The 14,254-nt window shown below is 28.2% G+C and overlaps 1 protein-coding gene and 1 long non-coding RNA gene across 2 annotated transcripts; both read right to left on the bottom strand.

Annotated features, from left to right (window-relative positions):
• Positions 1-338: 338 nt before the first annotated feature.
• Positions 339-2,421, bottom strand: LOC112801786 (uncharacterized). The gene is made up of 3 exons (XR_011882226.1): positions 2,114-2,421; positions 1,961-2,035; positions 339-827 (listed from the first exon to the last, which is right to left on the bottom strand). It is a non-coding gene; the product is annotated as an uncharacterized lncRNA (long non-coding RNA).
• A 2,498-nt stretch (positions 2,422-4,919) lies between these two features.
• Positions 4,920-6,083, bottom strand: LOC112803676 (putative F-box protein At3g16210). Its single transcript, XM_025847155.1, has one exon. The coding sequence runs from the start codon at positions 6,081-6,083 to the stop codon at positions 4,920-4,922; it is 1,164 nt and encodes a 387-aa protein (XP_025702940.1).
• Positions 6,084-14,254: the final 8,171 nt, after the last annotated feature.

Consider the following 14,254-nt stretch of genomic DNA (forward strand, 5'->3'; position numbering starts at 1 on the left):
TTAAAAGGGTTAAAGTTGAAGTATACACAACTTGGGGCAAGAGAGAAACTATGTCTAGGTTCCTTAATAACTGAATATAGTACTTTCTTGATTTAGTTCATTATCAACAGACTTATATGAATTGTAGCCTTAGTTTAACCGTAGCTAATTGAACAGTTTTCTAAGTTCCTTAATAAGTGAATATAGTACTTTCTTGATTTAGTTCATTATCAACATACTTAAATGAATTGTAGCCTTAGTTTAACCGTGGCTAACTGAACAGTTTTAATATATTAAGACCATCACAGCTAAGTTATTCTCTTCGTACATAATTATAATATTTAAAGAAAGATAGGATAGTAAGTAAAAAATCCATTATTTATATAGATAAACAAAAAAACGTATAATATCAATTCAATTTTAAACTTCTACATAATAACAAATAAGATTAATACATTCTTGTAAATACAACAAAAGATTCAACAAATACACATTTGTATGTGGCATGTCACCAAAGAGAATAAGCACTTCATTCTCATTTGCCATTCTACCAAACCAAGTCAAATAAGTAACTAAGTAGCCAAGCCAGGATCAATTAGGCTCTTTGAGTAAATAGAACTAACATAGTGATCTGAATGGTGGAACTTCTTCTGAAGTGATTCTAATCTCCAAAGTTAGTGAACCCTGTCTCTTTATACAGACATAATGCAACTCATAAAAATCCAAATCTTGTGCACAATGACACAATGTCATTAAAACAATTCAGCAACATGTTTGTCTTGTTGGTGCTCATCAAATTAGGAATTGATGGTGTCCATTTGCGTCAAATCCATTTTAGGCTTTTGGTCCTAAATTTTCAAACAAAATGATATTAGCTTCTATCTAATCTTAATCTTGTATGTAGGTCTACTTCATACTTACAATTCAAAATATAAAATTCCAAACCTTCTTATTGGCAAGGCCAACTTCTAACATCCAACATATTTAATAAAACAAAATCTCACAAACAATTATGACATAACATTTTCTTATAAGCGTGAGTTAAGACACATTATATACAAACGAATTAAACACAATTCTAAAACAAAAGAGATAAGTTTAGAAAAATCAACCTGAAACTCAGCCATCTTGTCCTTCAGTTTTTTTTTTCAAGGAATTGCAAAAAAATTTAATACAACAGATGGAGATAACATTAGTCAAATATTAAGCAAATAATAATTATTGTATAATACTATTACTTTAGAAGTCCAACAGTGTGATCCAATATTATAGGTAGATTTAACTTTCTGCTATCTTATCCTTTCAAAACATTATTGAATCCTTTCAATAAACCTTGCAAGAAATGTAGTATTAATTAAACTATTGTCTCTTTAATCTAGTATACAAAAGTTGAAAAATTTTGATAATAAAAAAATACTCGTACTACTACTTTTTTTCTTTTTCTTTAATTTTTTTTTTAAAAATTTGCTCCCTTCCATAAACCAATCATAAACCAAAACAAAGCTAACCCAAAACAAAACAAAGCTAACCCAAAACAGAATCACAGAGAAGGCCACTTCATTACTGTTTAGTAGTATATACACCTAAATGAACAATTTTCTAGCCTAATAAGAACAAATTTCCAGTCCTCAAATCTACCTGACTACAAAACGTAGTATTTTTGGAATTCTACAAAATTTAGTGCAAGCAGGGATGGTCTTGCAGATTCAATTCATAGAATACACAAATAATGCAAAAGTAATTCAATTCGCAGATTTCTACAGCTAGACAAATGCAAGCAGGAATGATTTCAATACCACAAATTGCAGTATAACCATCATCTTAACAAGTTATGAAAGTAAAAAAATTATAAAAAAATCTCAGGACTTCAATTCATAGATTAAAATTTAACACTACTTATCTATGAAAAATTGAATATTGAATGTACAAATCAGTTATACATTATGTAATCACGACACGAATTAAGATCAGAGCAACTAACCAAGGTCACGGTGGCAAGCTAACGATGATGAGGTGGTTGTCCAGCGGCGGCTAGAGAACCTATCTTCAGATGGTCCTGCATTGGCAAAAGGAGAGAAGATGGGAACACAGTGGAAAAGAAGATTGGTCCTATGTTGGCTAAACGGCGACTCACTCAGCTTACAAACGCTACGACGGCGACGCTGATGTCGTGCTTGACGTGCTGGTCCTGCGTTCTGCGATGGGAGAAGATGAGTGGCTACTAACTCCAGCTTGCGACGGCGACTCACCCAACTCACGGTGGCTACCACGGCAACAACGAGGTGGTGGTCCTGGTGCGAGCGTTAGTTGGAGTAGCGGCTCCAGCTGAGAAGATGATGGTTCCCTAAACCGAGAAGATGAGCAGATGAGATAAGTACATAACTGAACCCTAATTTGATTTGACAAAGGATACATTTGGAATTAGCAATTTTGAATGTGGGTATTTTGGACAGAGTCGTAGTGACTTTATATAAAAAATATTAATGTTTAAAATTTAATTTATCTAATTTTCAATTGAACCAATTTATTCGATCTAATTTAGATAAAATTAATATAATTTAATTAATTATGTGTGTTATAATTTGATTAGTTAAAATAAAAAATTTATAAAAAAATATTTTAAATATCTTTATGTAAACGGCCTTCTTTTTAAAAATATACTATAATGAAATATGGTTTTATATTTGCCAAAATCAATAAGAAAATAACTAAATATTATGCAGGGAAGTTTCCCATAAGTAGGTAATGATACAACATTACAAAGAATGAATAAATTCCCAATGAGTTTGGCTGTATATAAGAAAATAATATTAAAATCTTTGAATCTTATATTCTTTTCTTTGCTTATTTCCTTCCGGATTATTAAATTTCTAAATTTTTTTATTATTTTATTTGTTGTTATCACATTATTTAATATTTTATTAATTTATTATTTTATTGAATTTTATTGTTATTTTTTATATATAATTAAATAAATATTTTTTTATTAGTCAAATTTTTTATTGTATAACACTTTTCTAAAAATAGTGTTTGTGTTTGTATATAATGTTACCAAAAAATTGATAACAATAAAAAAAATCCTGCATTCTTAGATAAAAAAATGTTAAACAGAAGATATTAAAGACTTACTTGTGATAGAATTCTATTCTAAGAATAACATTGCAATTATTAACAAAAATAAATGCTTCAAGATTATTAGTTCTAAATGCATCTCCAACAGGTTTAAATTCTTGAAACAATCAAGTGATAACACACAACTTCGTTCTTGTAATTCCTGCGATAAACGACCATAGTACATGATTATTTGTCACAACAAAAATAACGATCAAGTTATAATCTATGAAACACGGATACTTTGTCTCCGGACACACTTAGATACACCTAAATATCATTACGTGTCAGCGTGTCCGGTCTTATTCTTAATATATATTTTTAAAATAAATTTAGATATAGTATATATTATTATTTATTAAAACAAAAAAATATTTTAAATACTTGATATAATTATAATAAGATATTAAAAATAATTTAAAAAATTAATTTATTTGTTAATATCAATAAAATATTAAAATATCATTACAATTTATCTAAAAAATATTTTATATTTTATACGTATGCGTGTTCCCGTGTCATGTAAGATTTTAAAATTTGCATGTTAACGTGTCCCGTGTCGTGTCGTGTCCCTTGTCCGTGTCAGTGTCCGTGCATCATAGGTTATAATTAAAACTTATTTTAAACATTCAAAATAAAATTTAATCATATTAACTATTAAAATTTTTTTAAAGAAATGCTAAAGGGTTAGTAAATTTTAGGATTTGTAATTATTAATTATTAGTTCATTAATATTTTTAATGGTGTGAAATTTTATTTCATAATAAAGAATTATTTACTTTTTTTTTTGCTAGTTAAATATTAGCCAAATTATAATAAAACTGTGGGCCTCCTAAATTTTCTCAATTTTTTATACAATTTATAAAGGTTAGACACAAAAATATACTTAAAAAAATGGTGAGAATAGTCAAAATCAAAGGCGTCGTTATGTTCTTATTATAACAAATTGTATATGTATCATGTATCGTTATTAAAATTTATTAAATGTATATTATAGTAATAGTAATACATATGAAATTAATCAAAATAATAAGTATTTTATTTCATGGAAATAAAAGACAGTTTAGACCAAAAAATTTATGTGCAAAATTCCTCGAACTTTTTTATCTTTATAATTTATAATTTCCTTAAAAGAGAAGGAAAAAAAAAAGAAAATTGTGAGTATGGAATTGTTTTTTTAGTTTTACACTACTAATTGATTGAATAAGAAAAAAACTCATATTTTATAGCGCAATTCAATCAATTGTGTAACATTTTCAATTAATTAAATTATGAAAAAATTTATATTATCAAGCGAAATTTGATTGATTGAATTACCAACAAACACAATTTTGCTAATTTGTATAATGTAATGAATCAATAATAAAAAAAATTCGTTAATTCACGTTGCCAAAATATTTATGGAAGTCACGATTAATGGAAGATGTATTTCGTTGTTGTTTTTGTTTCTAATTGTTAATAATATTATAAATGAATAATAAAATAATAAATTATAAAATAGAGGATAGATTTTATAATTGAATAATATATAAAGGATTAAATTTATAATTAAAATTAAATAAAAATTATTTAACAATTATTAAAAACTTAAAAAATATGTTTTATTATTGAACCATTTAATAATCCAAATGTTGTAAAACCATCGAATCCTATCCCTTCACAATGTATGAATGTAATACAAATTAGTCTATCAAACCAATTTCAACTACCAACATGAATATTAAAATTAGTTTTCATCTTAGAAAGTTTACACACTCTTTTCATACCCAGTTTAAGTATGATACAAAAGCTTTATGAACATCTTACACTTAAATTTTTATCTTTACTAATCAATTAATTTCTTTCGTGAAAGAGAGGAGGCTTTCCTTATAAATCCATGTACTAAACATGAGTGTTTTGATATTAATATTGTGAATTACTTTGCCCGTGATGACATCAAAAGAAGCCAATTCATTGCTGTCATTTCTGATAAAAAATATTATATCACATTTGTTGCCCATTCTCACGGTTGGTATACGAAGATCGGAGAAAGGTCCAAGTGTAAATGTGAAAAGTTTTACCCAAGATTCTTTCACACCAACTTCACCCAAAATGGACATTTCAATGCGACTATCCTCATCAAAAGAAGAAATCAGAGTAACAGACTCGTTGAGCACTACCAAAGATCTCGTAGGGTGAGCATCATTTATTTGTAGCCAAACAATTGATGTAGTTTGAAACGTTTCGGTGCTAAGATTAAATGACACAAGTACCTGTTCTTCGAATCCATTAGTGGCAAACTCGCTACCCCACCAATGGCATACTCCATTCAAGTACGCTACAGAAGCTTTATTTATATTTGTCGTCTTAGTCATTTCAAGATCAAGCTTCTTCCAACAATTATTTTTTAGACTATAAATTTGCCAAATTCTTAGAGTAGGCTCTTCTAAGAATATTCCATTATAAACATACATATAATATGCACAATGAATCACTTTATAGTCATCATTCATATTATCATAACCAAAACCCTGAACTGTTACATGACCATGAAAGCCGGGCTCATCATTAATAATAATACTCGGAGGAATAATTTTATGTTCGTCGGTTTTAGGGTTCCAAAATCCTATTTCTATATCAGTACCACCTTCTACATAGTGACATATAATGCCATTAACACAGTCTAAAACACAGCTAGAATCATCATACCCCTCAAACAGACTTGGCATAACTAATGTAACTATATTTTCATATCTCTTTCCAGAAAGCAAATGTACATTATTTTCATAAATGTTTCCAGTGCTTTTGGAACACTCTCTCCATAGAAGCAGAGGCGATGAAGGAGCAGATTTAGATTTTAAATTCTCATAGTACATGCTCTTAAAATCAGGATTCTCAAGTAAATTTAGCCAAGACTTTTGCACACAATTAAATCGCTTCAAAGATTTAACAGGTAATTTTGCTAGAATTTCCAATGCAAGATCATTAGGAATCTGATTGCTGTGATTTGCCATTTACATAAAAAAAAGATGAAAACAAATAGAAGATAAGATCTTACGCTTGTGTTGTGCTTTGCAAAATATAATGAAAAAAAATTAGAATACAACATACAAGTTTAGAAAATTTTAATGGTATTACGTTTTTATCGCTCTAAAAAGTTTAGAAAGTTTAAAAAGTTTTAATGGTATTTATTTCTCTCCTAATCAAAATCTCTAATATATAGGACTACATAAAAAACCAATCAAATTAATTGATCAAAAATATATATCACAAACTTAAATAGGATAAAAAGGAAGCTGACATCACTTGTGAGCACTTAAATTGTATTTGTAATCACAAACATAAATATATAATTATTACTCATTACGCTTAGTTTATTTCTAAATAATACTGGATTCTACTAGTTAAAAAAAAATAAATAAAGAATCTAAACTCGAAATAACTTAATTTAGATTAATTATAGAATAAAGAACCTAAACTAAAAATAGCCACTTGTCATTGATGTTTTGCTTGTACAAAATAGTAAAGTAAATAGATCTTAAAAAGAGATCTTAATTTAGATTAATTATAGTATAAAAATGTAAATTTATATAAAAATACAGGGATTTATTTTAAACCATAAAAATTATTATTTATAGTACTAATAACACTATTAGCATAACATGTGTAGTTGTTTTCAACCACAAAAATATAATGTGTACAAAATAAATTTTTAAATAAAAGAGATGTATTTTTTATTTATTTAATTATTATTATAGTGTGATAAATATGGATCAATTATTGATTTTTAAAAATAAATAAATATAAAAATATATTTTATCATCTTCTAGATTATTATTAGGAAATTTCAGGAAAGAATTATAATAAAAGAACACATAACTAAAAAAATGATAAAATTTTACGTCTAATTAAAAATTTTAAGATATTAAGTTAATAAATCTTTTATCTTATATATTCTTTATTTATTCATATTTTTTTTATATGAGATTAATTTTTTATATTCGTCACCTTTACAACTTTAATAATAGTATAATAATAAAATAATAAAAAATTAGACGTAAAAACGTTTCGTAATTAGATATATTATTATTCAACTTTTAAATTATTATTATAGACATATTTACTACTCGATTAAAAATTGACATATTATTATATTCTTTAATTATATAACATTGTCATTCTGATATATTTTTTGTTAAATTTAAAATTATTCAATTTTTTAAAACTGATATTTATAATTATTTCAATCTTATATATTAATGATTGTTGTCAATTGATGATAAAGGTATTACTTGAAACCGAAGTGATAATATAATAGTAAAAATAATAAAAAATAAACAAAAATAAAACAAATTGGAACCAAACTCCATGATGATTGATAAGCAAATTACAAAGTACAGCGGACATATTATATAAGTGGCATTTTATTATACAGATTAAAGTTGTATAGAGATAATTAAATTTTTTTATAGATATTTTTAATTATTTTATTAATGTTCAACATGTGAATCCTAGTATTTTCAATTTTTCTTTTATCATATAAAAAAAATCTATAAACTTACATCTTTATCTTATAATTCACCATCATATGATCATGTTCTATATATAGATAAATGCAGTAATTGAAAGATCATGTTCTAGCCTATATTATACATGGAATAATTTTTTAAATAAAATAATAATAGTAATTAACTACAACGAGCACTTACGCACATGTCATGCATGATAATGAATATGCATGTCTAGACATGCATTCTAATTCTTTGTCATCTGATTTATCTCAAACATCATTAAATTTGAGGATATATTTAAGGTAACAATAGAAAGCGATGAGTTTGAAAAACTCTAATTTAATTTGATGATGAATAAATATTATTAAAAATAATTAATTACAAAATTATTAATTTGATCTGAATTCATACTTGTTTAATTAATAATTTTGTTGTGCAGATTTTGTATTGGGCCAAAAAAATAACAAATCCAATGGAGAAATAAAATTCAGTCTTGTGCAAAAATATATCTAAGAATATATGACTGAATTTTTTATTGTGATAGTTGGGTCAGATTTAATGGTGTAGACCAAAATCAATTGTTGGTGCAAGACCAAATAGGTTGGTCCAAAATTAAAAAGAAAATGGGGCACAACGGTTAAGCTATTCTTTCATCATTATGGTGAAATTCAATTTTTGTTATATAGCTGCATGTTTTTACGGACACCAATCTCCCACTAACGAATAGATTTTAAATTTATTCAATTGTGTTTAATGCCTTGGTAAATGGAAAGAGAAAAAAATCTGAAAATTGATTTGATGGCATTTATTTAGCAGTGTCCCTTGATACCAAAAGGGGGAGAAAGTGCTGAAAATTGAAATTAACAAAACAAGGATGAACTTCTTGTTTGGATTCATGACCTCCCTCATTTTAAGTTTCAATATTTTGTTATGTGTTTGATGTTAATAACGCATCTGATTGATGCTTGCTATTTTGAGTTGATGATTGAAGCTTTGAAGTTTGAAAATTGCTATGGTTTGAAAGGATCAAGCTTGATTAAAAATATTTTCCTTACCATAATTACTTTGCTCTGATTTGTTGATTGGAAAATGTTTTTAAAACATATTGAACAGCAATTTATTTTTCAAAAATATTTTGGTTGATTGTTTTTGTGTGTTTGAGCAGATAATCAATTTATTGATAACAAATGAGTTTTGTATACCAAACTCTGCTCATAATTCAAGCATTCAACATTTCAAAAAAATTATATGTTGAATAACATTGTTACTTGAAGCTTGATTAAATTGTTACAGGTTAGTACTTCCCTTGGTAAAAACAGCATATATTAAGGGGGAGCCATGTGACAATTAGAAAGTGGGAGAAATTCAAATATTCAAAGGGAGTATTCTATACTCTAATCTTTAATTTCTTTCCATTTCAATTTTTAATAATGTTTGTCATCAATGGGAAGATTGATGAGTTTGGAAAACTCTAACTTAATTTGATGATGAACAAATATTATTAAAAATAATTAATTACAAAATTATTAATTTGATCTTAATTCATACTTGCTTAATTAATAATTTTGTTGTGCAGATTTTGTGTCGGGCCAAAAAAAATAGCAAGCCCAATGGAGAAATAAAATTCAGCCTTGTGCAAAAATATATCTAATAATATGTGGCTGAATTTTTTATTATGATAGTTGGGTCAGATTTAATGGTGTAGACCAAAATCAATTGTTGGTGCAAGACCAAATAGGTTGGTCCAAAATTAAAATGAAAATGGGGCCCAACGGTTAAGCTATTCTTTTATCATCATGGTGAAATCTAATTTTTGTTATATAGCTGCATGTTTCCACGGACATCAATCTCCCACTAAGGAATGGATTTTAAATTTATTCAATTGTGTTTAATGCCTTGGTAAATGGAAAGAGAAAACAATCTGAAAATTGATTTGATGACATTTATTGAGATATGCATGTTACAAGGCAAAAGCATGGGAAGTGGGATTAATTGATTTTAATTGATTATAATTTATATCACACATTACTTCCATTGCTTTTCTTCTTTCTACTCTCTCTTCTCTCTCTTTGTATTTGGTCACCTCACTGTCAAAGAAGAAAATGGTAGAAGCAAGTAAAGGAAGCAGATACTAGGCATGAGTAAGTAAACTTAACTCATTTTCATTTTCTTCCTTAGTTACATAGCAAGCTTTTTTCTGTTCTCTCTCCTCTCTCTTTCGGTCTTGTCTCGCAGGAAAGGAGGAATGAAGCAAGCTATCAGTAAAAATCACAGAGAAGCTAGGACCAAGAAAAAAAGCCATTGTGATGATGGCATCTAGAAAAAGAAAACATAAAGTATGTAGTGGCTGAGATTCTTATCACTTTTGGTAAGATTTTGTGATGAGATCTTGGCTTCTTCATACTCAAAAAGAAAGAAGGAGATTCGGCCAGCAAGGAGGAGATTCTTGGAGGCATGGCTTGTCTCTGATTCTGCTCAACTACCACAGGAAGTAGCTAGAGTGGCGAAGTGATGGAAGAGGCAGAGATTGGAGCAGATGAAGCCATCATCATCATGAAGCATCAAGGGCCAGAAATCCATCTTGGAGAGGAAGCCAATGATGGAGCGCTCGGATTGATGAAGAGTGATGACCAAGGAAGGACTAGAGGTATTTGCATGTTGGTTTTTGCATGAGTTTCCTCTTCTCTCTCTGTGGCCGAACCGGTTTGTTTTGAAGGAAAAGAAGCTAAGCTCGGTTTTGTGTTTCAACTGTGAAGGCTTCACTTCTCTATAAAAGGGGGTGAACAGTCATGGTTTGAAGCAAGGAGTAAGATTTGAGAGTGCAAGGCATAGAAGTCTCAGAGCTACCTAAGCTAGCAGTTTTTCTTCTCCTTCAATGTATTCTGTTTTGTATTTTTCTGTTTAATTTTGTCATGTCTTGAGTCTCATGGAAAAAAGGCAAACAGTGAGGTTTGTATGAAAAAGCCATAGAGCGAAAAAAGGCAGAGAGCACAAAATTAAAAGAAAAAGCCATAGATGTCCTTAGAGTTCCTTTGTTCATCTATGTTGTGCTTCATGATTCTGTGAGAATCCCCTTGTAAGTTGGGTTAACACTTTACAATTTGTATTCTGGAAGATTATAGTGAAATTCCATCATGTTTGTGATGGAGACTGGATGTAGGCTGCACTGCACTTAGCAGCCGAACCAAGATATATCTGGGTATAAACTTTTCTCTCTCCTACTCCATTTCTGATTCTACTGCACAGGAGCTAAAAATAAAAATGTCTCATGTCAAGTGACGTGACAAAATGAAAAAGTCTCGTGGTTAGGGACGAGATAAAAACAGAAAAGTCTCCTCTAAGTTCAGCAAATGTTAGCAAGCAAAAAGGGGGTTAAGATTCAACCCCCCTTCTTTTAGCCACTGAAACCATCAGAAAGGACAAGAATCCTTGAAAATATAGGAGTGGGTGGAAACAGAGTGCGAAGATATTTGGGAATGATAACTATTTTTTTAAATATTTTTATTATTTTTTAAAAAAATTAAATTATTAAATTAATTTTTATTATTTTATTCACTAATTTATATTTCTATTACATATTACAATTCTGTATGATTAATTTTTTTTAACTTGTCAGTTATATGATAAAGAAAATAATATAAATTATTAACGACTTCTATATTATCATAACTACTTATTAATGCATATAATAGATACAATTGAACGTAATCCAAGGAATAAATAATAGCAAAATTTAAACATATTCTGAATTTATAAAATATAATTGATCTATAAATACACCAGAAAAAAAATTATTCTATGCACTGAAATACTACAGTAGCTTTTTCCTTTTCCATTTGTGTGGTGTGTGTATGTAAGGAGAAAGGGGTAAATAAAGGAAAGAAAAGAACTATAATGCGGATGGTACTCTAAAATCAGTTTAAATATACAGGACAAATAAAGAAAAATAGGAAAAATTCTAACAAGTCACTGGATATTACCAACTTAACTCACCACTAATTCTAAATCCATACCATGACTAATCCTATAATCTACTCCTCAAATTAAATTCTAACAAGTCAATGAATATTGCCAACTGACCACTCCCATTCACTTTCCTTAAAAAATGGTACAAAAGTTTTTACTGTGTCCTTCTCTATAAAATAATTTAATAATTATATACATTTAAAAAATACACTTAATTTAAGATAACGAGAGTGATACATAAAAAATTAGAAGATTTTAGGTTTAACATATGTAGTGATAAATATACTTTATTAGTTTAAATATAAATATATATTTGCATATAGTTATCAATAAAATTTTATCGTGCTATTAAAATAATTTGATTTTTTGTAATTATTATTAACTTTAAAAGCCATATATTATTATAATAATGATAGCATACAAATTTTACACTTCTATCATGATTATTCAAGTATTCGAATGGTCTTAATGCATTAAACTTAATTTTATATTACCAGGTATCGTTTAATTTGCTCCAATTTCCTCTACGTATTCTAAAAAAGTAGCAACTCATGCTACTTCTAATAATAATTTATTGTCTGTTCAGTTTACCAACATGCTACTTTTTGTGCGGAAAGTATTTTTTTTAGTATAAGAAATAGAGTAAATAATTATAGTATTGAAAGAATTTTAAGTATATTACCTATATCAGTGTTTTAATAAAAAATATATATAATTAAAATTAACGGTTAAAATTATTGGAACACCAATATTTTAAATACATTTAAAATTTTTTTTATTGTATTAACTATTAAGTATAGACTTGTTTCATTAATTATCATTCAATGGTTATAAATCTATATAAAATTATTAATTTGAAGGTCTGTTGAGTAATCCATCAAGATTAAAGGTTGAATTATTTTGGTGTATGGTACACTCAAAGTTAACCAATATATAGAAGACGGAACCTAATTTTCAATCTTTATTTACCAAAAAAGGGTTATTATTTAATTTGGACTTTCTTTATCAATTAAGACTTGAGAGTTTAAATTTTGTTGTCTATAAGATTGGTATGCCGAATTGACTAATTATTATTTTGTCATGTGTATAAACAGTCACTTGCCATCACTTATTTTGGGGGCGTCTCTTGATGGTAGTTTTTAGTCTATTTATCCATTTTACTTCTTAATTTTGAGTTTAGTTTGACTCTAATAAAATAAAATATGGATACATTAGAGTTGGAAGTAAGTCAGGTTAATTTATGAGTTAATTTGAATTCGACTCGTTAATAGTTCGATAAGCTAAACTCGTGAGCTGATGAGCCAAAATCTGGAATTGAACTCATAAATTAAATGAGTCGAGATTGAGTTTGGATAAACTAAGTTCATTAGCTCGTGAGCTCACTCGATTATATATATATATATATATGGGGACGTCTGTGGTGGATATGTGGGTTGGATGGCTAAGATGGCCAAGACCCACCAACAAATCTAAATGGAACACGTGATAGAGTTTGAAATGAATGAATGATAGTTTGACCCCCAGTAATCAAGTAGCTAATGTCCTACTATAAAATCTATGAATTATTAAATAATTATTAAACAATAGTTATTAACAATTTAACCAAAATAGCAAATCACTGAGACAAATTTTGTCAATTCCCAACATCCTTATTCAGAAGATTGAGTAAGTTGGAACTTGAAAACACAACTATCTTGAGAGATCAAAAATTTTGGAAATGCAAATTTAAAAAAAAAAGTTTTTTAGTTTAAAATTTTAAAAATAAAAAATAATAAATTTTTAAATTTTTTGTTTATTAAATATTGTTGGACCTTATTTTATTTTTAATTTTAAATAAAAAATTTTAATTTTTAAATTTAAAAATTCAAAAATAAAAAATTTAACTTTTTAAAATTTTAAAATTTTTATTTTTTTATTTACTAGTGATGGTTTCAGTGGCTAAGAGAAGGGGGGTTGAATCTTAGCCCCCTTTTTTGCTTGCTTGCACTTGCTGGACTTTGAAGAAACTTTTCTGTTTTTAGCTCGTCCCTAGCCACGAGACATTTTCATTTTGTCTCGTCACTTGACACGAGACATTTTTGATTTTTTATCTGAACAGTAAAAACAGAATTGAAGTAGGAAGAGAGAGAAGATTACACCCAGATATATCCTGGTTCAGCTGCTAAGTGCAGTGCAGCCTACATCCAGTCTCCATCACAACAATGATGGAATTTTCACTATAATCATCCAGATTACAACTTGTAAAGTGCTAACCCAACTTACAAGGGGATTCCCACAGAATCATGAAACACAACACAGATGTACAAAGGAACTCTAAGACATCTATGGCTTTTTTTCTTTCAATTTTGCACTCTCTGCCTTTTTCCGCTCTATGGCTTTTTCTTACAAACCTCACTGTTTGCCTTTTTCCATGAGACTCAAGACATGACAAAATTAAACAGAAAAATATTAAACAGAAAACATTGAAGGAGAAGAAGAACTGGTAGCTTAGGTAGCTCTGAGAACTCTGTGCCTTGCACTCTCAAATCTTACTCCTTGAATCAAACCATGACTGTTCACCCCTTTTATAGAGAAGTGAAGCCTTCACGGTTGAAACACAAACCCGAGCTCAGCTTCTTTTCCTTCACAACAAAACCGGTTCGGCCACACAGAGGGAAGAGGTAACTCATGCAAAAACCAACATGCAAATACCTCTAGTCCTTCCTTGG

The sequence above is a fragment of the Arachis hypogaea genome, chromosome 5 (genome assembly GCF_003086295.3).
Source record: "Arachis hypogaea cultivar Tifrunner chromosome 5, arahy.Tifrunner.gnm2.J5K5, whole genome shotgun sequence".
Lineage (NCBI taxonomy): Eukaryota > Viridiplantae > Streptophyta > Magnoliopsida > Fabales > Fabaceae > Arachis > Arachis hypogaea.